This window comes from Equus quagga, unplaced genomic scaffold, assembly GCF_021613505.1.
Source record: "Equus quagga isolate Etosha38 unplaced genomic scaffold, UCLA_HA_Equagga_1.0 HiC_scaffold_295_RagTag, whole genome shotgun sequence".
Taxonomy (NCBI): domain Eukaryota; kingdom Metazoa; phylum Chordata; class Mammalia; order Perissodactyla; family Equidae; genus Equus; species Equus quagga.
In genome coordinates, this window is record NW_025793484.1 from 17049 (window position 1) to 43757 (window position 26709).

The 26709-nt window shown below is 42.0% G+C and overlaps 1 protein-coding gene across 2 annotated transcripts in view; it reads left to right on the plus strand.

The window, feature by feature from the left end:
• The window catches only part of LOC124232169 (17-beta-hydroxysteroid dehydrogenase type 6-like), a 32551-nt gene that overhangs the window by 4528 nt on the left and 1314 nt on the right, over positions 1-26709 (plus strand). The window contains exons 1-4 of one of the 2 annotated variants that reach the window (XM_046649125.1): positions 9848-10403; positions 20039-20371; positions 23702-23960; positions 25319-25481. In XM_046649125.1, coding sequence (XP_046505081.1) covers positions 20059-20371; positions 23702-23960; positions 25319-25481 — 735 coding nt within the window. In that variant the 5' untranslated portion in view covers positions 9848-10403; positions 20039-20058. Of the gene's footprint in view, positions 1-9847; positions 10404-20038; positions 20372-23701; positions 23961-25318; positions 25482-26709 lie in introns of those variants that run through there. The other variant, XM_046649126.1, reaches the window with a different exon arrangement.

Consider the following 26709-nt stretch of genomic DNA (forward strand, 5'->3'; position numbering starts at 1 on the left):
TCCGTGTCTGTGTTGGTAAATAGTTTAAAATTGGCTGTTTGGGGACTGAGTTTCTTGGTGATGGGAACAAACTCTCTTTAGAAAATTACCTCGTTTCCTGCAGCCACCTTGGGAAAGCCTCCTAAAATGGGGTTAGCCATAAATAGCCGGTAAGATATCCTGGGATACAGTGGCCGTTTTGGGCTCCATTTGAGTTTTGGAACCAAGAAACAAAGAAATCTTTAAAGGGTCAAGTGCTCCACCCCTGGGTGCTTTCCTCTGTGTTTTGGGGCACCTGGAGTCATTCCAGGTTGACCCCTGGGTCGGTCCTGTGACTGACAATCTGGGACCCTGTTTTGTCTCCTGTCAAGAACTTGTTGAGCATTTTAGGCTCCTAGTGAGTCAGTTACGGGGACAGGAGACCTGTAATTTCTTCTGTAAACTGTCCTGCTGGGGTTGTGTGCCCTGGCATGGGAACTGTTGTTTCTGTGACCCTTATCTTGATAACCCTTGGGAAGTGGCCACGAGGGTGAGAGCCTGATCACCTTTTCCCTTCTTTATCTATCTTGCTCATCACCTCGTCTGTTGTCACCAAGTTGAGGTTTGGTTTGGGCTGGACCTGAGCAGAACCTGGACCTTCTGTAAAATTGAAAACGTGAAACCCTTTAGCCAGGGGCTTAACTCTCCATCCCAGCATTGGAAGCCCTGGCCCCTGGCCTGCTCCAGGCCTTTGCCTCTTACTTATCTGGCTTGCCTTGTGCTGGCTCAGGGACTAAGTGCCCTGGCTGAGTGGGACTTGACTAAATCTTATAACTATATTGATGCCCAGAGTTGGGCTCTGCACCTTTCCTCGGGCCCAGTCATAGTTGGACACCAGCTTTACCACATGGAGAACACCCCAAGCGTCACCAGAAACTCGCCACTGAGGTGAATTTTAGCTAATTAAAAACACTTTCAATTGGGGGCCGGCCCAGTGGTGTAGTGATTAAGTTTGCATGCTCTGCTTCAGCAGCCTAGGGTTCGTGGTTTTGGATCCTGGGTGCAGACCTACACACTGCTTATCAAGCCATGCTGTGGCAGTGTCCCACATACAAAATAGAGGAAGATTTGCACAGGTGTTAGCTCAGTGACAACCTTCCTCAATCAAAAAGAATAATATTGGCAATAGATGTTAGCTCAGGGCCAGTCTTCCTCACGAAAAACAAACACAGAAAAATCCCCACTTTCAATTGGAGTGGTTATGCCCTAGAAACTGCATCTTGGATAAAACTTGAATAGTTTCTCTCTGCCTTTGTGATGTCATTGGATAGGTAGATCAACCTATAATATTATTTGAGTTACAATGCAATTTCTGAGAAATCAATTGCAATTGTACTTAAGAAAACCCAAATCCTTGCAAGACTGGAAATGCATCTCTAGAGGCAGTTCAGGTTCCACCAGTTTCCTTTATCTCAAACAGCTTGAAAACCCTCTGGAGAATATTTAGTGCATCACTAATTCCTAGGACTGAAGGAAAAAAAAGAAAAATGACCTTAAAAGCACACTTAGCAAAATGCGGCATCATGAATGTCTTCACAAATATTAGTAAAAAATCTTAAAATAAAATTCAGATTCATAACTAGGGAGCTTTGTATTGCTGTACCTGATTCATGGCAGTAATTTTAAAACAATAGGTGTGGAGACTCTGTGTATGTGTACATGTGTGTTACATATGTGTGATATTTTACCTCCAGATAGTATAATTTCTAAAGAGCTCTGTTTAAGTGGTGTAAGTAAGGGCTTACATCAATTATTTCTAAATGCAACTATTCCAAATGTCTTTGAAGTTAACATGATATAAATTGATCTTTGGTAACTGAAAGCTTATTTAAGATTGTTGGTTTGATTAAAATGGACTTGTCTTCAGAGTTTTCAGCATTGAATATGATGCAGCTATACAGCCTGAGTTTACTAGTCAAATAAGCACATGTTATCCCTGTTACACCCTTGTCAGCAAAATAATAGCTTAGAATGATAACTGCTTTCGTCTGATGTCTCAAAGTCTTTATAGGCAGTCTAAGTAATTATTTGAAACAGTTAACCTAAATAAATGTAAAAAGGGTAAAAGTTTTTGGGGAAACTTTTTAATAATGATTATGTATTATGGATGTACTTAAAACAAGTTAAGATGATGGCTAACTGCTTTAGTGTCACAAAGTTTTTGTGAGTAATCTGTATATGATTGTTATAAACAAATGGTTTAGATATAAATGAGATAAGAAATTCTAGATAAACTTTTTTGTTTGCTGAGAAAGATTAGCCCTGAGCTAACATCTGTGCCACTCTTCCTCCACTTTATATGTGGGTCACCACCACAGCATGGCTGACAAGTGGTGTAGGTCTGTGCCCAGGATCCAAACCTGTGAACCCAGGCTGCTGATCAGATCACACAAACATAACCACTAAGCCACAGGGACAGCCCCTATAGATAAACTGTTAGCAATAATGACACTTCATGACATGAGTACTTAAAATAGCTTCCAAAATCTCTTTGGTAACTTGAAACATTGAAGTTTTGCTAGGTTAAGCTGAATGATAAAAATTCATTGAGTGTCTAGATCGTCTCCAAATAAGATGAAATATTAGACATTACTTATTAAATCTGGTTTATCTGCTTTTGGCTTCTTATTACAGAGAAACTAAAATATGTTTGGTGTATTAGTAAACATGTCTTGTATTTTATTAAAGATTGTACTATGAAGTAGCATGTTTCTAGAAATTATGAAAAGTGTTTATGAATTTGCCAAGCCACAGAATGCTAATGAAAAAGGCAGTTCATAATTGCTTACTTTTAGTTTTCACTAAGGTCTGTAAGGGTTAAAAATTTTACTTAGTATATGTAATTAAAGCTGCTAAGAATTAATAAGGAAAACATCTTTGTAGTCAAGGAAAGTAAGATGTATGTTTTCAGTAAAGAAGGTATAAAAAATGGAAATATTTTTCTTTCTTTTGTTGAGGAAGATAAATTTGTCCTAAAGTACTAGAAGGGAAGAAAGAAAGCATCAGACAAATTCTGAATGTACAAAGAAAGTTATAGAAGGTTTGTGGAAGAGGAACTCAAGGAAAGAATTTTGTGCATGGTCAAGTTGACTAAGATTAAAATAAATAAATGAATAACTTTTAATATTGGAGTAAAGTGGTACAAAAATTAGAATTCAGTTATATCTTTCTTAAAAGGATCATTTTCCTGGACTTTTAGTCTGCTCTTGATAAAGAGGTTAAGAAAGGGTTTTCTTGATTTTTGAGTAAATCTACCTAGAAAGACAGAAAATCTATGTTTTGTTAAAATAATTTTCTATGTTCAAAAGACTGAGGTCTCTCTGTTAAGATTTTCTTTTAAAACTGTTTTAACTCTCTGTTTGCCCTTGACTGTTTCTGTTGTCACTTTGATTGAATGGATAACTAAGCATTGTTTCACAGTGAGCATTGTTTCATATTTGATGAAGTGTTTTAAGACCTTTTGGTACTTCTGACAAGATCCCTAAAATTTATATCCGAAGTGAAGTCTTTCTTTTGACTTGAAGGAAAAAAAATTTTCTTTTGGAATTTTCAGAGGACCCCTGGGACTACTCAAAGAAAATTATTCTCTCTCTTTCTATAAAGAAAAAGACACTAAACGAATTACACTTATTAGGTATGTTAAATTAAATGGGAAGCACTGTCAAATAAGTCTTGGTAAACCTTCTTAGGTGGTATTATGTGGGTAAATGTTATTGATATAGATATTTTAAAAATTATATAACATTCCTAAAATTCTGATCTGTCTTTATTGTCAGCCATACATCAAGTTATTATCTCAAAGTGTTGTATGTCACAGAAATAGCCAAGTTTCTTTGTCAACTGCTCTTTTGAGTCTTTTGTTATTTGTGGATAGTTGCTGTTGTACTCTGGTGCTTTTGCAAATATGTTTCATCTTTGGAGAGATTCATGGAAAGAACTCTGACATTTGCTCTAGAATATAGGTTTCTGATAAACTTGCAGATCACAAAATTGAACTGAGTAAGAAATTACAGAACTCTAACAGAAACTGATGACTTCATGAACCTACTAACAGAACATTAAGATCAAGAATCGATTATACAGGACTGAATGAACTGAGGAGGATGATTATAATTTATATGAGTTTTGTTTGAGATGTTACTGGTTTTTTTATTTTTTTTTTCCAGACTTAAGGAAATCTTTTTCTCTTTTCTCTCAAGCTAACTATGACTTATAGCAATTTGGTAAAATTATGCCTTTGTAAGTAAAATAGAAACATTTATCTTTTTTTCCTCTACCTGATCTCTCCAGGACTTGGAAACTCTTAGTGAATGAGTATTGGTTTCAGGGCAGTATAGTTATTTGCATATGTTCAATAAGAACCTGTTCTCCATATAACAGAACACAATTGGCAACATTGGTTATATTACCAAGGCTCTGACTGGAGTGTCATATTTGAGAGAAACATGCAGACTCAGATATGACAAGAGAGCTTTTGAGGAACAAAGATTGGACTTTATGAGATAAAGCTGCTTGGGAATACTAGCTTGGTATCTTGTTTACAGGGTTCCCAGCCACCTTACCAGGTGAGTAAAGAAGGTCACTTCTTTGGCAGATGCCTGAAACCTCAGAATATTTTGGAGGACCTCAAGAAGAGAGAAATCCACTCAAATCTACTGGCATTGCAGGCGAAATCTGGTGACAAGTCCTTGTCTTGTCTTTCCTGGCCTTGAGAGGCCTTTAAAGTCCACTGAGATGCCTTATGAAAAGTTCTACCAAAGCAGATTTAAAGGAGCCTGTAAGATTAATTGCTATTCTTGCTGTACTTATGTAAAAATTGGGACAAGTTTATTGAAACTAGACTTATTTTGCAAACCAATGGGTCTCATTTGGCTATTTTTGCTAAAAATGAGGGTAATTTTAGAGAGAAAAACTATGTTTCAATAGAACTGACAGTACACATTCATGAATATTAGGTTCTAGTTCTGATAATTATCTTTGATGTTTTTGTTTTCTATCTGTAAACTAGACCAGATCCTGAAATATCTGGCTATAAATCTCCAAACTAATGTTTTCAGTTTTTTCCATCATTTACATTTGGAATCATCGAGAACTGAACCTGCCCTTTTCCTGAAACCCTGCAGACTAAATCTGGACAACTTGCCATACACTTAGAAGAGATTCATGTCTGGTGCTGTGTAAGCCATTCAGAAAGATATGTGCACATCTGCACATCTGATGACATCAGAGATATTTCAAACTGCAAAAGATGCTTTGAATCTGACATCTGGAAATCTTTTTGACTGGCTGCCCTCTGGCTCAGAAACTGGTTTATAATTTGCTCTTACCATTAACCTTGTTTTTCTTTTTATTTCTCTAGAAATGCTTCTTATTAAATACCTGGTTATTGCTTACACAATATAGGCCTAACTTTGGGAGCCCACCTGCACCACCATCTTATGAAGAAACTGGTTCACTGAGATGGAACAACCTCTACCCCTCATCAACAGGGTATCCCTCAAGATTTAGGGAATGAATGACAAAAGGAGGGAATTGATACTGGCTTTACACAAGGTTGACATAAGGGAAGCCATATTGTAGAAAAGAAACCATAGTGTTAGTTTGAGTGACCTCTGATTAACTAACCCAGACATGCTCTGTAGATTTTATGGCCCCTCCAAGCTGCTATAAGTTGATAACTTTGTTCTTTTGAGTTCCTTAGGAATGTGATGACCCCCAAGCAGAGAGTCTATGCTGATAGCCATTGTCAATGACAATTGAAAGATCAGGCTGTAGGGCACTGCTCCAGTCTCTGTTGCACATCCAGTAAAACAAAAGACTGTCAGGAACTGAGACCAGATGTCTGCTCCCAACTGTAGATAAGATGCCTCCCCAACCCAGAGACTAGCCCCCTAAATAACTAGCCTGTAGTCTTTGTTCTGAAAGATGGTTCTTTCAGACATTAATTGATCATCTTCCCCCTTGCTTGCAAGCTATAATAAAGTCCTTTTTCTCCTACCACCTTGTCTCTTGACTATTGGCGTGTCTTGCAGCAGGCAGATGACCCCGCTTGGGCAGTAACAAGCTCAGACTTCAAGGGAAGACATAATGAGAGATGGGGCTAAGAGGCAAGCCATGACCAGAGCATTACATGCCAAGCTAAGAAGTATGGAAATAAAAATCATTCATCTTCCATTTTTATTCAGCTTTGGTTAAAATTAAAGTAAAATATTGATCATATCAATATTCTATGAGCAGCCTTGGGAGTAAGTACTCTTATTGAAACAAGTAAGTTGTAAATTTGAAGTACTCCTGTGCTAGTTATTTTCTTCCTCAATAAGATAAGAACGAGAAGATTAGAAAATATGTTCTGCTGACACAAGAGCAATAAATAAAGAGAGAGTATCTAGGTAGGGTCAAGGTCATGTTTAAGTTTAATTTAAATTGTGTAATTCTGTCTCTTATGATCAAAAACCACTTTAAAGTAATAAAGAGTGCTCTCATATTTGTTTAATGCCAAAGTTTTAATTTAATCTCACAGGACTGTTTCTTTTAACTATAAAGCAAATGATGACCACAAAACAGGTAAAACATGTTATCTGACATTGCATTCTTTAATGTATATAATGGATTTAATATGCGAAATTGACGTTTTTACTTAAGCTGTAAATTAACCCACCAGATTTTTGATAAGTAACTTGCCAATACAGATATTGTACATGTTCTCATGTCATAAAACTACATACTTTTTGGATCTAGCTTTCTCCTTGCAGACTGCTTTAAATAAAAGATGGCAGAGTCACATCCAATCACAACATCAAACCTTCTTTCTCCACAGGAATTGGGATTTGTCTGAAGAAATTGGCGAGTCTTGGAAAGCTTTTAAGCAGGGAGAAACATAATCAAAGTTTTTATTTTAGAAATAAACCCTAGAGCCCTGTGGAGGGCAAATAGGAGGGGAGAGAGCAGCCAGAGGCAGAGCAATCGCAGGAAACTGTTGCTGGAATCCAGGTGACAAATACTGCTGGCCTCAACTGAGACAGTAAAGTGGAGATGGGGGGGATTGGGTGGCCATAACAGACTGAGGGAGGTAGAATCAATATTGATTGGATGTGGCAGATGAGGAAATGGTCTAAGATGATTTTGCAGGGTTCAGGCTTGGGCAACTGGATGGAAGCGGGTATCTGGCACCTAGCGGGCATCATTGAATTTGTCGAGTATTTGTTGAATACATGTAGAGATAGGAAATAGCATGAAAATAAGGAGAAAGGTTAGATTGCAGTGAATCATCCTTATTTCAGTTTTGAAAAGTTGAGTTTGAGTTACTGCTGTGATACCCCCTTAGCACCCTATGCTTTTCTTTCATAGCCCTCATCACAGTGTGTAATTATATCCTTATTTCTGGGAATATTTATCTAATGGCTATTTTTCCTACTGAGACTGTAAGTTCTGAGATTTCAAATATCATGTCTACTTTACTCACCTCTACTATCCCCAGTAACTAGTGTAGGACCTGGCACATAGCAGGGACTCTATGGAATGAATGGATGAACTCAGGGGGAAGATGTCCAGCAGGCAGTTCAATTTGAGAAGCTAGATCTCAGGAGAGGTCTGGACCGAAGGCAGAGGTTTGTCACTTCTTAGCAGTCAGATCAGGGTTGAAGCTGATGATGACTGAGGTCGCCAAACAAGGAGCAAGTGTACAGTGAAAAGAGAAGGGCCAGGATAGAACTCTTAAGCATTTTGACTTTAAAAATTGGGTAGAGGAGGAGAAGCCAGCAAAGGACAATGAGAACGAATAGAAATAGAAGCAGAGGGAGTGCTGGGAGAGAGCGATTTCATAGTCATAGGAGCCAAGGGAGAGAGTTGTGAAAGGGTGCTGAAGCGTTCTGATACCAATTCCAACGTGTGTGTGCATGTGGAGGTGTTTCCCACACATCCAAACCAATACTTCAGACACCAGCTGGATGTCCTACAGTTCAAGTCAGTTCTGACACCATCTACCTGGAGATAGCATCTGATTCCATAGGTTAAGGGTTAGTCCCACAAGACTGCTCCCCACTTCAGATGCCAATGGCAAGCTCAGGTTGTTACCTGTGCTTCTGATCGACTGGCTGTAAATCAGAGGTTCCCACGATCCTCTCCTTCTGTTTGATTAATTTTCTAGACTGGCTCACACAACTCAGGAAACCCATTTACTCACTAGATTACCAACTTATTAAAAAGGATATTAAAGGATATGAATCGCCAGTCAGATGAAAAGGTAAGTAGGGCAAGGTATGTGGGCAGGGTGTGGAGCTTCCATGACCCCTCCAAACTCTTCTCAAATCTCCACATGATCACCAACCCGGAAGCTCTCTGAATCTTCTCCTTTCGGGTTTTTATGGAGGCTTCACTACATAGGCACGATTGATTGAATCATTGATCAGTGGTGACTGAACTCAATATTCCAGTCCCTCCCTCCTCGTCAGAGGTCTGAGGTAGGACTGGAACTGCCGACCCTCTATTCATGATTAGTCCCCTGACAACCAGCCCTCATCCTTCAGTGCTTTCCAGAAGTTAGCTCATTAACATAACTCAGTTGTGGTGGAAAGGGGCATGTTATGAATAACCAGATGTCCATTTCACCTTTATGGCTCTGCAGTGATTTCAGGAAGTGAGGACGAAAGGCCAAATATTCTATCAAAAAATGCTGCCATTGACCTTATTGCTCAGGACATTCTAAGGGGTTTGAGAGCTGTGAGCCAGGAACTTGGATGAAGACCAAATATATATGAAAGAAATATTTTGGTCATCTGACTGACCAATATATATTTCTTATAAATCATAATATTGCATGCTGTTATATGCTACAATATGGATGAATGTTGAAAACATTATGGTGAATGGAAGAAGCAAGTCACAAAAGGCCACATATGGTGTGGTTCCATTTACAGTAAATGTCCAGAATAGGCAAATCCATGGACATGGAAAGGAGATTAGTGGTTGCCAGGGGCTAGGGGGAGGGAAGAATGGTAAGTGACTGCTAAGGATTACAGGGTTTCTTTTTGGGGTGATGAAAGTGATCCAAAACTAGATACTCTGTGAGTATACTAACTGAACCCACTGAAATTGTATACTTTGAAAGGGTGTATTGATGGTATTTGAATTATATCTCAATAAAGCTGCTATTAAAACACACACACACACACATACATATATACATTTATATGTATATACATACTTAACCCTTGCTGCAGGGCCCAAGACACGAAGCAGCTGCGGCTCATTTGGAAAGGTGTCTGATGGCATTTAGGCTGAGAGCCCCGGTTTGCAGCAGCTGATCACAGGTTGACAGTCCACCAGCGGACTTGGCTAAAATTAGCCTTCCTTCCACCCTCCCCAACTACAGCAGGGGCTTTGCATCCTGGTATTCCAACTGAAATCAGAGAATGGGGGCTGAAGGGCACAGGAAAATCTCTGGCTGGTCAGGGCAGCTCTTTTCTTTCTGCTTTTTATTTTGGCTATAACAGATCTGATTTTCTAGCCGAGCAAGGATGATGCTAGTGAGACCTGCTGGCTTGGCGGGAGGGAGTGGAGCAGCCCGGACTCTTACCGCTAGAGGGAGGTGTTGGGAAAGCAGAGCAGAAGGCGGGGCGGGGCGGGGTGGGGCGGGGAGGCGGGGGTGGGGAGGCGGCCTAGGCGAAAGGTAGGGATGCTGTCCAGTGGGGGCACTTGAAGTCCTCTTAAGTGTCCAGGACTGGATTCTTCCTGAGCAGATGGTGTGTGTGTGTGTGTGTGTGTGTGTGTGTGTGTGTGTGTGTGTGTGGTGGGTCGGGGAGAGGATAAGCTCTGTTTGGAGAGAGGTCTTGATTATGGTTTATCATTTTCTTAGAAAAGACTTTGACTCCTGAAAGAAATTTCATCACCTTTGTTTTCTCTGCTTTTTGATCATCACTCCTTTGGGGTTTGGGAAAGTATTGTTCAGAAGTTGGGAGTGATTTTATACTTACAAACAGGACCCTTGCGTATGCGCTGTAAACTGTGATTCTTGACAGTGGGGAAATCAGCTGTTTCATGCTTAATGCTGGTAGTTGTGGGGTAATTTTGTGAAACTTTGGGTGAGCAAAAGGGGCTTGTTTTAATTAGACCTGAGAATTGTGTTGCTGAAGCTCCGTAGTCTAGTTAGAGTCCTGCCCTAACCCCACCCCAAACTCTCATTGGAGCCAGCTGTTTGCATTAGGAGTGGTGAGATTTTTTTTTTTTAACCCATGTGGCCAGTAAGCAATGGTTTAATAGTCCCATTATTCCTTCCCACTTATTACATTTTTAATCCTGTGGAGAAAAGCGAGGAAGCAAAATTCTGAAGGCAGTTAAAGAAGAAGTCTTTGAAATTTGACGTGTATTCCCAAGCAAGACTTCCTCGGGTAACATTTTTCATTTCTCTTTGTGGAATCTTATATACCGATATGAAATGAAGTGTAATGTACACACTCACACATATATATTTGTATATGTATATATATAAATGCCAGTACAAGGCATCAGCTGCTGGGGTATTTGCTAATTTTTTCCCGTTTGGAGGAGGGATTGAATCAGTTTTTGGAATGAGGCTGAGAATGAAGAACGTGTTAAGTTTTATTTATTTATTTTTTAATTATTGAGGTCATAATGGTTTATCACATTGTGAAATTTCAGTTGTACATTATTATTTATCAGTTTCTGTGTAGACTGCATTGTGCTCACCACCAATAGTCTAATTTTTATCCATCACTATATATATGAGCCTCTTTAGCCATTTTGCCCACCCTCTTCCCCTCTGGTAATCACTAATCTGTCTTCTTTGTCCATGTGTTGGTTTATCTTCCACATGTGAGTGAAATCATGCAGTGTTTGTCTTTCTCTGTCTGGTTTATTTCTCTTAACATGATATCCTCAAGGTCTGTCCTGTTAAGTTTTATTCTTGGGCAAATGTACCATCTTCAAAAAGAATTTGAGGTAACCTCAAGTAAGAGGCACACATACAAAAGGTTGTGAAAATGCAAATAGAAGTACAAAAAAAATAGAAAATAAAAATGCTGAAAGAGAAGAGAGAAGAAGAAAAAAATGCTGTCTCCAAGGACTAATAGAATTAATATGATTGCACATTAAATTTGATAATTTAAATTATCAAAGAAGAAGTAGACAATTTAAAAATAATAAATAGTATACTATTTACTTAGTAAAGGCAAAATCCTTCCTGGTATTAAATGCATGATAGGATTTATCCTGTTGTGGTCTTGCATGATGTACAGATGCTCAGTGTTCTTGATAATAATTTTATAGCCAATACCCAAGTGATTTTCCTGTTTGTTTGGTTTTCTTAGTCAAAGAGGTGTTTTTATTTTTCTAATTTGAGTCAAAAACACACAGATCATAAGTGGACAGTTCAGTGAAGTTTTACAAGATTAACCCTTCTGTTACAGCCACACAGGTGAAGACACAGAACGTTATGAGCACCGCAGACAAGCCCCTAGTACCTCCCTCAATCGTTGACCCCTTTCCCCTCCCCAAAGGTAACCACAAATCTGATTTGTAACAACGTAGATTAGTTTTGCCTATCTAGAGCTTTGTGTAGATGGAGTCCTATAGTGTGTGTTCTTTTGTGTCACAATACCATGTTTGTGCGATTCATTCATGTAGTAATTGTGTGTAGCTGGTTGTTCATTTTTGTCACTGTGTGGCATCCCATTGTATGAACATATCTCAACTTACTTATCCATTCTATTGTTGGGGCACATTTGGGTTGTGCCCCAAGTTGGTTTCCAGCTTTTGGCTATGACAAATAATGCTTCTACGAACACATCTTATGGTGCACATATTTTGTTGTTGTTGTTGCTATCTACCTGAAAGTGGAATCTATGAGAATGGGGAAGGTGGATCTTTATTTTTGGTAGATAAGGACAAACCATTTTTCAAATTGATTGAATCAATTTACTCTTTCGATAGCAATGCTTGATTATTCCATATCCTTGCCAACACTTGACATTGTCAGCCTTTTTCAGTTAAAACATCATGGTGGGTGTGTAGTGGAATCTAACTGTGATAAATAATTATTGGCTTGAGTAACACGTAATCTGTCTGCCCAATGTGAGAACAAAGAACGTCATGGTGGATCAGCCCTTCAATCCATGTGCTGTTAATAGACTCAATCTGAGGATCAGTGACTTGACTGATTGGAGCTTATAGACAAACCCAGGTCTGAAGATTTAAAGGAGGGGAATAAAGGCTCCTCCTTACTTCGCCATGCACTGTATTGCAGAGAGAGGTCCTCTGCTTGAGACTGAAGAAAGTCAGGGTGAACTAGCATGACCCAGTGTAGTGATAAAGAGCTGATAGAAATGGTTAAGGATGTTGCAGTACATGGAGTTACACGTAATGTGAAAAAGCGGTGGCTGAATGCATCAGATAGTGCGAATTCCCATGGTGAAATTTCCTTCTGTTAAAGCCTGGAGGAAGAGGCGGGGCTCAGGGACAAAGGCACAGAATGGCAATAATAAAAGAACAATAACCAAAATAATACTAATAATATCTAACAATTGTATAGTGCTTTACACGTGTTAACTCACTTAACTCTGTCAGCAATTCACTGAGGTGTCCTTTTCTGATTTTGAAGATGGGCACACAGGTACAGAGAGGTTAATTTGCTTTTCCAAGGCCATACTACGAGTTAATGGACAAGACTGAATTTGAACCCAAGTAATCTGGCCTCAGAATCCATGCTCATAAGTCTATGCTGTCTATAAAATCAGGATTATGGGCAGGGGAACTCATAGAGAGGTGTTCTTGGAAAGGAAGAAAAGGAAAAGCAGGCAGGGAATTAGCCAGGTAGTCTCACTGGTATCATAGCAGGTTCAAAAAATAGTGTTCTGACAAATGGAATACATTCTGCACTGTTGCTGAAGAGGCAAATCATGGAAGCCTGAAACACCTCCAAGTTTTGATGTGAGAGTCCCTTGCACACACCAAGCACCATGGCTGGTAGGGAAGCCCAGTTTAGCAGAGGGCCTAACACTGAGGATTGCCTGTATTAGGTTTAAATGGCTACTTTCTTGAAGAACAGATGACACAGTATCATGGCTAGTTTCTATTGGTTTCCAAGTTGTAGAGAAATCAATCAGGGGTCCTAGTTAATATTTATATTTCTAATATCCATGCCTGTGGCTAGAGACCCCAGGTTCTGCCCAGATTCCAAGGCATCCAGAGAGGTCAATTCATGGTGCCCCAAACCCTTCTGCTTCCTTCTTGGGGCCCTGTCACTGATTAAGACCTGGGCTGGTGAGGATGAGATCTGGAGACTGATAACAGAGAGGAAGGAGCAAAGGAGGGACTCCCTATCAGTGCTTAGGCAGAGATTAACCCATCTCTACCTCCTCCTGGATCCTGTAGGGGAGAAAGAAATTTTTCCCCTACCCTTATAGGCTCTTCTGGCTGGTCTAAGAATGAAATTGACATGCAACAGAATAACAGGAGAAAGTAAAACTTTAATACCATGTGTATGTTGGAGAAACACAGGGAAACTGAGTAACTCGCCAAAATGGCCAAAGCCATCACCTTAAATACCATCTTCAGCTAAAGAGAAAAGAGGATGTTGGGGGTCGTGGTTTGGAACTTCAAAGGGGAGGAAGGCAATTCACATGGAGATGGGGAAGCAAAGGTTTGGTAAATCAATGTTTGCCATGCCTTGCAAAGACCGTGGTACACAGAGAGGACTTGGATCAAATGTGCCTTGTGAGGTTCCTCCCGTCTGCCACACCTACTTCATATTACCCTATGGTTATGTATGCTGATGGCTCCTTCCTAGAACAGGCCTTCTATCTTAAATTCTTTTAGGCAGTTAGGGGGAAGGTCAAAGTTTCTTCCTAAGTCTTTTTTTCTTAAAAATGATCAAGTGAAAGAGACACATTTTGGGGTAGTAAATTCTCCCCATAAGCCACTGGACATCTTCCACTTCCACACACCTTTTTATATCTTTCTTTCCTCTTCCCCCTGTCTTTCCTTCCCCCCACCCTATACTTACATTGCCTCATCCACAAAAATAAATAACCTTCCCTTGGAGAAGAGCTCACTTTACTAAGTGGGGAGAGCAGGAAGGGAATCTCAGGCTGGGGGATGGCCAAATGACCTCTACAGTTCATGTTGATGGTCCCAGGACCAAGTCTCTAAGACAGAATGGGCCAATGACCATAGTGTTGGTAAGGAAAAGGCTCAGGGGAAACACCTACAGAGTTGGGTTTAGACTTGAGCACCTCCCCAGCCCGAGGAGGTGGCTCAGTGAAGACACCTACTAACCAGAGTCCTGCCCTCAGCATTGCCCACCTCCCTGAGGCTTCTCCCAGCTTTCGTTTTCCTTCTCCCAACCTCTTTCAGGTTGCTCTAGTTGTTCTGCAAGAGGATTGATGATGCAAGTGCGTTTTTTTCTCCGTTTTTTCTTGTTTTTCTGATAACAGCCATTCTAACATGTGTGATGTGATATCTCTTTGTGTTTTTGATCTCATTTCCCTGATGAGAGTCACGTTGAGCTGTTTTTCATGTGTCTTTTGGCCATTTATATGTCTTCTTTGGACAAATGTCTATTAAGGCCCCCTGCCCGTTTTTTAATCAGATTGTTTCTTGTTTTGCTACTGGGTTGTATGAGTTCCTAATATATTTCAGATATTAACTCCTTATCAAATATATGGTTTGAGAATATTTTCTCCTGTATGTTGTCATTTCATTTTGTGGATTTTTTTTTGTTGTGCAGAAGCTTTTTAGTTTGATGTAGTCCCACTTATTTTTGCTTTTGTTGCTTGTGCTTTTGGTGTTTCATCCAAAACATTGTTGCCAATGTCAAGGAGTTTTTCCCTATGTTTTCTTATAGGAGTTTTACAGTTTCAGGTCTTACATTTAAGTCTTTAATCTATTTCGAGTTAATTTTTGTGAGTGGTGAACATAGGATCCAGTTTCCTTCTTTTGCATGTGAATAATACAACACCACGTGTAGGAGAGACTAACCTTTCCCCATTGGGTATTCTTGGCGTTTTTATCGATTGTTAGTTGACTGTCTCTGTGTGGGTTTATTTCTGGACTCTTGATTCTATTCCGTTGGCCTATGTTTCAGTTTTTATGCCAGTACCATATTGCTCTGACTACTATAGCTTTATAGTGTAGTCTGAAATCAGTGATGTTTGACCTTGGACAATATGCCTAGTTTTTACCTTAAGCACTGCCATAGTATTCTCATTGGAAAATGGGTATAACAATTGCACATAACTCATGAGGTTGTTGTGTGAGGATGTGATGTGTGTGTGCGTTGCTTGCAATGTTGCCCGTCACAAGGTAAGTTCTGTGTTACTGTTCACTACTATTATTACGTGCCAAGCGGAGGAGTTGGCTTTATCCTTTGGATGACAGGAAGCCATGGAGAGATTCCAACAAGGGCGTGGCATGATCTGAAAGCAATCTCCTCCTTCACCCAAGACCAGGTTGGAATCTGAGAATCAGATAAAATTGCTAGAAAAAAGAAAGTGCTGGGTCAGCCTGGTGGCACAGTGGTTAAGTTTGCACGTTCTGCTTTGGTGTTCGCCGGTTCAGATTCCGGGTGCGGACACACTTGGCAAGCCATGCTGTCGTAGGTGTCCCACATATAAAGTAGAGGAACATGGACACGGATGTTAGCTCAGGGCCAGTCTTCCTCAGCAAAAAGAGGAAGATTGGCAGTAGATGTTAGCTCAGGGCTAATCTTCCTCAAAAAGGAAGGAAGGAAGGAAGGGAGGGAGGGAGGGAGGGAGGAAGGAAGGAAGGAAGAAAGAGCTAAATATTGCCAAGAGGTCTGAGAAGGGGGAGAGATAAAAGGTCTTGGGCATTGGCTGCTAGGTTGCTGGTGAGCTTTGAGAGAGTTTCCAGAGAGTGATGGGATGGAAGGTGGAGTACAAGGGGTTGGGAAAGCATGGATGGTGAGAGAGTAGAGGCCTGTGCGTATGCTCTTTGAATATTTTGGCTATATGGAATGAAAGAGAGGATGGTCATTTAACGGGTGGCAGGGGAGCATGGTCTTTGGGAGGAGGAACGACAAAAGAAGCGTCACAGAGGAAAGTATAGAGACACGTAGAGCAGAGGTATCCTTAGTGAACCGGGAACCCCCTGAAATGAGAGGCAAAATGTTGGGTCTGAAGTAGTGTCCAGGCCATTGGTTTGGATGTGAGGAGGATGGAGGTTGAGCTGATCTGGATTTTGGCGGGGAGGCAAGACGTGAGCTCAGCTATGGAAGGAGAGCCAGATGAACATTAGGTTGGGAAGCTGCGAAGGTTAGAAAAGATTTGGAACAGATGTTGTTGGGGAAACATAAGGGAGGGTCAAATAGGGACAAACAGAAGGTGTCCTTGCATCAGTGAAAGTCCAGCTGAGATGGGGTATCATTGATTTGTTGTAGAAATAACTATTTTGTTTCCTGGCCTTTCTCCTGCGCCACTTGGCAGCTGGCAATTAGAGAATGTGGATGGTAAAGGCTTTGGGGTGCCAGTAAAGCACCCTTAAAATGACCGGCCATGGGACCCAGGCTGGATAAGGAGATAAATAAGCCATGAGAGGACTGCAATAATAGAGAGAGCCTGAGGAGAGGGGAGGGGCACAGTGGGAGGAAAGAGACAGGGAGAGGTGAGGAAGGAGGGGAAGGGCCCTGAAGATACGAGGGGGCTGTGGTTGGGGAGGGCAGTTTCAGCTTTCAAGACCTTTGTGGGAGAGCAGCTTCAGCAATGATGAAGACCACGATGGGAGTCAGGCCTGAAGTAAATAGTAGAAGACCTTAACTTACGCATTGCGATGAGGAAGGCGTTTTCTAGGTTCATCTTCAAAACTCCTTAAAGAAAATTAACCAGGCACTGCCATGTGGACGAGAAGGAAAGAGACTGACAGTGTAGTGTAAGAAAGCTAAATCCTCATTTACCATAGCAGGCAGTCAGTCGAGAATGTCTACAATTGATAAATCAAGACATAGCAGTGTGAGTATATAAACCTCCTGGGTCAAAGGCAGAAACCAAAGTGATTGCACAGCTTTTGCAGATGAATGGTTGTAAAACTGAGCCGGCCACTTTGGGTTTGATATTTGAAATACTCAAGAAGGCATCTTGAGGTATTAGATTCATGTTCAGGTCTGGCCCATGTTTGGGGTTCTGCCTGGCCTGGCACATCTCTTCTGCACAGGTTGTTTTCTTGCTGCTGCATATGCGATGGGTGGATAGTAATACCCACAGAGGCTGTGGGGTCTGAGCTTCTCCCTAATGAGGGAAATGCATTTTCATCTTTGATTGGCATCAGGAAATTAGTCTTTTAGTCAGTATACAGGCAGGATGAAGGCCTGACTGTTACTCCGGTGCACCAGAGAATGCCTTTTGGGTAGAACAGAGGCAGCTGAGAGGACACAGGGCTCTCAGATTGGAGAGAGGCAGAAAACTTGGGCGTTGGGAGACAGAATGGGGAGGTGGAGGGAGAGGGGGAAAGGAGAAAAAGAGAGGAGGAGGGAGGGAGCTTTAAATGTTTCTATCCACTATTTTCTAGCCCTTACTGGCTTTTCCTCCGGTTTTACTCCCCTACACCCTTGGTGGTTCTGGACCCATGTACGATGTGGTGGTGGGTCTCCTCACTAACAGGCAATTCTCCCTGACACCACCTGGGTGTCCTGTAATTCAACTCAATTCTGACACTTCCTCCCAGGAGACGGCATCGGATTAACAGGTTAAGGGTTCAGCCCTACAAGACTACCCCATTCCTCCCTGAGTTCAGATGCCAGTTGCAAACCCAGGTTATTGCCTGTGCTTCTGACTGACTGGCTATAGATTGGAGTTTCCAAAGACCCCTTCCTTGGGTTCGATTAATTTGCTAGAGCAGCTCGCAGAACTTAGAGAAACATTTTACTTACTAGATGACTGGTTTATTGTAAAAGGATAAAACTCAGGAACAGTCAGATGGAAGAGATGCACAGGGCAAGGTATGGGGAAAGGGTGCGGAGGTTCTGTGCCCTCTCTGAGCGTGCCCCTCTCCCTGAATCTCTCTGTGTTCACCAACCCGGAAGCTCTCTGAACCCTGTCCTTTTAGGTTTTATGGAGGCTTCATTACATAGGCATGATTGATTTAAGTCAGTGGCCATTTGTGATCGACCTCAATCTGCAGCCCCTGTCCCCTCCCCAGAGGTCTGGGAGTGGGACTGAAAGTTCCAACCAGTTCTGCCCAGTGTGGGACTCCACTGGGCAGTCTTTGCTCAAGGACACTCCGTGGGCCTGGCTGAGACTTTCTCAGGCTGTACTGCAGTCTAAGGATCTTTCTCTCAAATCCCCCTTCCTCCTCGTTCTTCTTTCAGAGGTGTCAGGGCTGCATTACCACCTGTTTCTGTACGCTCCCCCTTCGTCCTCTATAGCGTTTCCCCCAGTGAGTCTCTTGCATGTCTGATTCTGTCTTGGCATCTGAGCTGACACACAGGGACATGACGGGACCTCCCTTATAGGGCTGTGTTGTGAGAATTCAATAAGTAAATATAGGCAAAATGCTTAGAACAGGGCCTGATAAGCAGCAAGTGCTATACAAGTGTTAGCTGTTATTATTCTTACTTTATTATCCTTTAGATCTCAGCTTACATTTTACTCTCTCTAGGAAACTTCTCAGATCTCCTAAACTGACTTGGAAGCCTCTCCTGAGTGCTCCAACAGCATCCTCCTCTTATTTCCATTATATTGCATCGTTTTCTTGTCAGTCTTCACACTTAGACTGTGAGTTCAGTGAATAACGGAACCTTGTTTTGTTCACTGTTGTTTATCAGTGCCTAACATTGTCTGACTCACAGTCATCTACTCATAGTAGATGATGAGTTGATGTTTGTTGAATGGAAATGGTGATTCAGTGGAGTGGTAACAGATGAGCGTTATTTGGCAAATGAATGAGAACAGGCAAAGAAGGAATGGTAGAGAATTGTGTACCGAGGCATGAAAAGCCTATGCTGTGCGGGGCACGGAAAGGTGCTTGTTATGTCTGAAGAGTGGGTGCAAAAGAGAGAGTGGTAAAAGAGAAGGCTAAGGAAGAAGTCAAGGGCCAGAGCCCCAGAAGGCCTTAACGCCAAGCTAATGCGGGTATCGGAGTGTCGGCTCTATGATGTCCTAGTGGGCCTGCACCCATCTTTGACCTCTACTCGTGCCTTCATGAATCACGTGTTAGTTCACCCATCACCTGTAGATTGCCAGAAAGTGGTGGATGTTCCCCCAGAACTACGTATAGAAATGTAGGCATCTCTAAACACTCATTTCATTGATGTGTCTGATTCGTCTCTATTTACAAACTGCTTTGGCTACAATATCTCACCCAAACTGTTGGGTCTCCTAGCTGATCTCTGCCTTCATCACAGCCCTGTTTAATCTATCCTCCACTCCCACTGTGAGACAGATCTTTCTAAAGCTAAATCTGGCCATCTTACTCTTCAATTTAATACCTTCTATATCGCACACTCTGGTTGCCCACAGGATAACGTCCAGATCCTTAGTGTGGCCCACAAGACCCTTCATGGTCTGGCCCTTCACTACCTCATGTCTCATCTCTTCCTCTGTGTGCTCTGTACTGCAGCATGCTGAACCGCTTGTGGGTATCAGGAATTTTATACTGCTCACCCCTCCATTCATGTAGCCATGGGTGCTTCCTGGAACGTCCTTTCATCCTTGTCCGCTTTTTGAACACTTACCTATCCTGTAGGAAGTAGTTCCAAAATCACTGCCTATGTGAAGCCGTTTCTAACTTTGCAGGCAGTGGGTCATCCTCGTTTGCAGCCTCATTAGACTGTGTGTCTACTTCTGTTCTGGCGCCCACCACACTGCATTGCATTTGTTTGGTTACCTCCCTGACTCCCCTCTCCACACTGTGAGAGTCCTTGAGGGGAGGACGATGTGTTAGTTACTACCGAGTCTCCAGCACCTAATGCGATGCCTGGCATGTAGTAAATACTCAATAGATACTGCTTAAGGCAAAAAGGAAGAAATAAAATGAAAGCTGTTCTCTTTCTTTGAAGGGGAAGGTGGTACCCTCACAATGTGGCTGTACCTGGCTGCCCTCGTGGGCCTGTACTACCTCCTGCGCTGGTACCGGGAGAGGCAGGTGGTGAGCAACCTCCGAGACAAGTACGTCTTCATCACGGGCTGTGACTCGGGCTTCGGGAACCAGCTGGCCAGGCAGCTGGACCTGCGAGGCTTGAGGGTGCTGGCCGCGTGTCTGACGGAGAAGGGGGCCGAGCAGCTGAGGGACCGGACGTCAGACAGGCTGGAGACGGTGATCCTGGATGTGACCAAGACAGAGAGCATCGCCGCAGCCACCCAGTGGGTGAAGGAGCGTGTGGGGGACAGAGGTATGTTGAAATATTTTCTCCTTTCCTTTACTTAGGCGAGAAGATGTTAAAGTTTATATATAAATATAAATATATAAATAAATATATATATCTGAAAAGCAAGACTTAAAAGGCTGGCCTTGTCATTTGAAAGGCAGTCATGATCTTCTGCAATGTATCATTTCCCTAACCATGTTTACATTGAAAAATGAGCCTATAGATTGGAGCCTATCTCACCTTGCAAATGGAGTACCTACAACCAGAACTCTTTATGTTTGAAGAATTTTGAAGGTGTTCTTTAGAAACTGCTGCTTCTTCCCTTGGCTACCATTTAAAATATAGGCGTTCCTTGAAGTCAGCCTTTGGTCTGCTTCATTTTTAAAAAATCTTTTCATTTTATTTCAAAATTTTCTGATTAATAGAGGATTTCTTACAGCAGTTACAGATTTACAGAAAAATTGAGCAGAAAGTACAGAGTTCCCATATCCAACCCCCCTTACAGTTTCTCCTATTATTAATATCTTGCATTGGTGTGGTTCATTTGTTACAATCGATGAACCAACATTGATATGTCATTACTCACTAAGTCTATAGTTTACGTTAGGGTCCACTTTGTGTTGTATGTTCTATGGGTTTTGCCAAATGTGAAATATCCTGTATCCACTGTTATAGTTTGATGTAGAATAATTTTACTGCCCTAGAAATCCTTGTGCTCCACTATTCATCATCTCCTCCGTCTCCCCACCCTGAAGCCTGGCAGCCACTGATCTTTTTACTGTCTGCATAGCTTTCTCTTTTGCCGAATGTCATATAGTCGTTGGAATCATATTGTATATTGCCTTTTAGACTGGCTCATTTCATTTAGCAATAGGCATTTAAGATTCCACCGTGTCTTTCTGATAGCTCATTTCTTTTTATTGCTGAATAATGTTCCATTGTATGTATGTTTATCTGTTTATCTATTGAAGGACATCTTGGTTGTTTTCAATTTTTGGCAATTATGGATAAATCCTCTTCTCTGAGTTCCATTTTCTCTGGATATTATTCAAGTCCTCTTTGATCTTCTTCTCCCTTCCTCTTATTTTATGACTTAATAGATCCTGTTAATTGGACCTCCTAAATATCTCTTCACCCCAGGAGTTGCAAACTCGCAATAAAATTGGTTTCTTTGAGTTGCAGAATGTTTGGTTTTTTAAAAATTTATTTTAAATTTGAAAATTGATTTAAAAGTTACTTTAAAATATCACTTCCTATCTGAGGATATACCCCAGCCGGAGTCAGGAATTGCGTGTAGTTGTGACCTCTGTGCTGTGCATAGCAGTTTATTTGTGTTGTACTGTTGTTGTTAGTCTTGTTGTTATTATTTTCCATCTGTGAGGGTGTGAGTTCCTTGACGACGTGGGCATTTCCTACTCACTGTTGCATTTCCACTGTCTGACATATTGCCCGGTACAGGTTAAGGGCTCAACCAATGCTGAATGGATCCCTCTCCTCATAGTTTTATTCATTACCTTTGTGCCCTTGATTTCTAAATTCTCTCTTGCTCCTCACACCTCAATTTCCAGCTGCTTGCTGGATTCCTCATCTGGAAATCCTGCTGGTGCCTCAAACTCCCCAGATCTAAAGGAGGACTCTAGGTTCCTACCTCCTCGTCACCAAATCTGCTTTTCTTTTGGTCCTTCTCTCACTGTGGTCTCTTACTATCCCTTTAGTTACGAAGACTCGCTGCCTCAGAGCCTTTTCCATCCTTGTGCTTTCAACCTTTCCATATCCCCATATTTTATAGACTCTGGTAAATAGCATATCGCTAGATATAAAAAATAACCCATTTCTTTAACCAGAACATTCATTCATCTACACTTATTTAATTATTGATATGTTTAGATTTGTTTCTGCTCTCTTATTTGTGCTTTTTATTTTTCCCATTTTTTCTGCTCCTTTTTCCTCTTTTGAATTGATTGAATTTTTTATTCCATCTTCTTCATTACTAAATTGAAAGTAATACATTTTATTTCTATTTCTCTAGTAGTTACTCTAGAAATGTTAACTGCATACTTGATCTATCCAGTGTGAAATTATTATCTTTGCCTTCTCCTGATTAATCCCAGACCCTCAGAACGCTCCAATCACCCTCCTGACATACATGCTATTGCTGTTGCGTATTTTGGGTCTATTTTTTGGCCCCATAATATGTGATATTTGTTTAGATTTTCCCCCATTTACCATTCTTTTTGCTTATCTTTCCTTCTTGAATCTCCCATCTAAAATTACTTTCCTCTTGACTGAATATATTTTTTAGAATTTAGAATGTGTTGGGGGCAAATTCTCTCTCTCTTTTTACATTTCTTAAAATGTCTTTATTTTTCCCTCATTTGTGAAAGATATTTTTGCCACATAAGCATTTGTAAGTTTTCAGTTATTTTCTCTCAGCACAGTGAAGATGTTGTTCCACCGTCTTCTGGCTCCTGTGGCTTCTGTTGATTAGTGAGTTGTCCGCCTAATTCTTTTACCTTTGACAATAATCTGTCTGTTCTTTCTGACTGTTTAAGGATATTCTCTTTCTTTGAAATTACTAAGGATTTATTTCAGTGTGTCTAGATGTGGATTTCTTTATTTATACTGCTTGGTATATTTTTGGCTTCTTGAATCTATGATTAGGGTCCTTCATCAATTCTGGGAAATTCTCAGCTATTGGCCTGACATCAAGATTCCCCACAGAGGATCTACAGTTGCTTCTCTCAGGTGCCAGGGGCACTGAGAAGCCGTGGTCACCTTCAACTTAATTCTTGGCTTGAAGAGTTTTGGAGCACCCAGAGAGTGTGAACCTGGGCTGCGAACCCTCCGGACGGATGACTTGTGGGTCTGATTCCTCAGGGATGATTCTGCCGCCTTCATCCAACATCAAAGTTCAAGACGGACAGTTTTACTTTCAGTCCTTTGGAAGGACTTTCTATTTCACCCTTAAACTGACAGCATAGCCATTTAGGATCCCAGTTTAATGAGGAAATGTCTTTTATTAGATTCCTCACCTTGGGTGGGGCCTGGACTTCACATCTTCTTATTGTGTACGTTTTTGAAGGTACAAGAATTGAAGTTCAAGTTCACGCTGGTTGGCAATGTCCCTCGAATCCAAAGCCTAGTGCTGTTCTATTTACCCTCTCTGATTTCCTGCCTTCTCTTAGTTTTCAGCCTGACCTTTCTTTACTTTCTTGTTAACTGACAGATGAATTTAAAAAGATTGAAAATTATATTTTATCTAGCATTTGTAGTTGTTTTCAGCAGGAAGATTGATCTAGGGAAACAGTCTGTCATTTTTGTCGCAAACTGAACTGCTTTGACTTGTTGTTTTAGGGCTCTGGGGCCTGGTCAACAACGCAGGCGTTGTTCACTCACCTGCCTACAGTGAGTGGCTGAACATGGAGGCCTATGTCAACGTCCTCAAAGTCAACCTCCTTGGTGTCATTGAGGTGACCTTGAGCATGCTTCCCTTGGTCAGGAAAGCCCAGGGGAGGATTGTCAACGTCTCCAGCATTCTGGGAAGAATTGCTTTCCTCGGAGGCGTCTACTGCAGCTCCAAGTATGGAGTAGAAGCCTTTTCGGATGTTCTGAGGTAATCCTCTTAAGTCAAACAAAAGCGTCTATTGGGCACATAAGTGTCTTAGGCCTTGTGCTTTTCTCCTTGACGTCAGCTTGGGCTTCGTCTCCTCCAGCAAGGCTGCTTGAACGTCTAGATTAGGGAGCACCCCATCACTGTCCCCAGAGCCCTAGAGTACACGTCTCACGTGGTGCACGAGGCCGTCTGACTTCGCTTGCTGAAGGCAGCTCTTAGCACAGTGCCTGGCACTCACTCACCTCCTGATAAGCGGTTTTGGAAGTGTTTATTGAACGCACCTGGATATTCCGGAATGACCAGTTTCTTCTAATTTTAATTCCCACATCATATTCCATTAATGGTCTCTTGTAGTCTTTGAACACACTGTAATTTTTCACAGGCCTATGCTTTTGTGTGTGCAATTCCCACTGCCTGAAAGTCCACTCTTTCTCTTTCTTGGTCAGAAATTTCCTCTTTATTCTTCAAGGCTCAACTGAAGCCTTCCCTGACTCCCTCAGAAGATCTGTCTGCATCCTCCACTCTACTTCTCTAGCCACTTGGGTTCCTCTCCTTTATAATTCCTTTGAGTTGTAAGCAATTATTTGCTTACTTTCAGACTCACACACTGTGAGCCATTTTTGTGTGGGGAAGATTGGCCCTGAGCTAACATCTGTGACAATTTTCTTCCTCTGTTTCACCTGGGATGCCACTGCGGCGTGGCCTGATGAGTGGTGCTAGCTCTGCACCTGGGATCTGAACCTGTGAACCCTGGGCCACTGAAGCGGAACACCCAAATTTAACCACCATGCAACTGGCCCCACCCACTGAGATTGTGCATGTAAAACACTTGCACAGTGCCTCCCATAAAAATGCTAATTTTCTTTATTATTCCTTGCATTTCATATCTCCAGTGTCTAGCACACATTAGGTACTTAATAAAACTGTTAAAAGAGTGGATTAGGGGGCCAACCCTGTGGTCTAGTGGTAAGTTCAGCACACTCCGCTTTAGAGGCCTTGGTTCGGTTCCCAAGTGTAGACATATACCACTCGTTGGAGGCCATGCTGTGATAGCAACCCATATACAGAAAATGGGGAATATTGGCACAGATGTTAGCTCAGGGCTAATCTTCCTCAGGAGAAAAAAACAAAGAAGTGGATGTAGAATTGAATCGTTACGGTAGTTTGTGTAATTATGTTCCAACTGTTGGACCTAGGAATGTTTAAAATTTTATGTCTTTCCTCTCCATTTCTTTATCCTTTAAAAGATTCATTGAAAGTATTTTTATAACCTTTTTTGTTTTGTTGTTTTCCTTCCTGAGAGCATTGAAATTGTGGTGTCTTTCAATTAAAGGAGTTAACTTGAGTGTTTATTTCAGGCGTGAGCTTCAACATTTTGGAGTGAAAATCAGCATGGTTGAACCTGGCTACTTCAGTACTGGAATGACAAACGTGCAGGAGTCCTTGGAGAAACTGAAGCAAACCTGGGAAGAATTCCCCACGCATATTAAGGAGAGCTATGGACAGAAGCTTTTTGATGCCCATAAGCTTTAAGCTTTTCTTTTGTTGGAATGATGGGTAACCTTGCGTGAGAAGGAGAAAAGAGGGTTGGTGGACAATGACTGACAGGTCCCCTGAGAACAAAGCTCCTTAAGCAAAGCCTTCCCAGGACAGGAGGGGTTTGGGAAGGTCCCAGTGCCCTCATGGTTGGCGTGGTGATGGCTGTTGGGGCTGAGGAAGAGGCCATATCCACAGCCTAGGGCCAGGGCTGGCCAAGCTCTGTCACCTGTGGGCCTAGTGAAGTATCCCATGGTTAGAGGCGAGGAGCCTCTGGGTCTTAGAGGGGGGTGCCCCTCCGTAGTTTGGCAGGGCTTGTGTGGGAGGCCTGCTCAACTAAAGTGCAGTCTTCAAGACTGTCTACCCTTTTGGTACAAAGGGCCTGGGCACAAATTGCACATCTTATGTGAGAGGAGGGAGGGTGTAGGTGGGGAGAGGTAAGTGGGTGAGGACCAGATTGGCCATTCCCAGAGAGCGGCCCTCACGTGCAGGCCACAGGAGCCTTGTGGTGTGAGATGGCTCAGTTCCAGGCACGAGTGTCGTTCTGACCTGGAGGAGGAGGCAGTTAGGGGTGCAGGCAAGGCAGTCTTCTTAGTAGAAGTAAGTCGTGCGGGCTGGTGTGGGGCTGCACCTTCCTGGGGGAAGGGATGCTTTTTCTTCACACAAAGAAGCCAGCCGGCCAAGGCCAAAGGGAGCGGCTCTCTGTTCCATTTCACACAAAGGCCCTGTGGCGGGTAGCAGCAGCCCTGTCACTGGCTGTGGGTGACACTGCAGTCCAGAGAAAAGGAGAAGGGGAAGGTGCACACAGAAGACCTGCAGCCCTGTCTTCTGGGTGCATCAGGCCTGAGAGGGTCGCCACCAACAGAGGGGAGAGAAATCGATCAAGGAAAGGCTGACAAGAAACTGCCTGAGCCTCTCAGAACTACAGCAAGCCGGGGAACCACAGCTCTCGACGTGCCACAGGGCCGGCCGTGGTTCTCAGCTCCTCCTCACCCAGAGTTATCAACTGCCTACTAGGGAGTGTTTCTCCCCTTGTGGGCACATATATTTTGACAATAGAAATCAATAGGAAAATGGAATTTACTAAAAAAGTGACTATACATAAAAGGAGAGATATATGTATTTCATGATTTAAAAAGCATTGAAATTGTTCATATATTTGTCCATGGATCAGAATAATCTAGATCAGTGCTGTCCAATAGAAATATGAGAG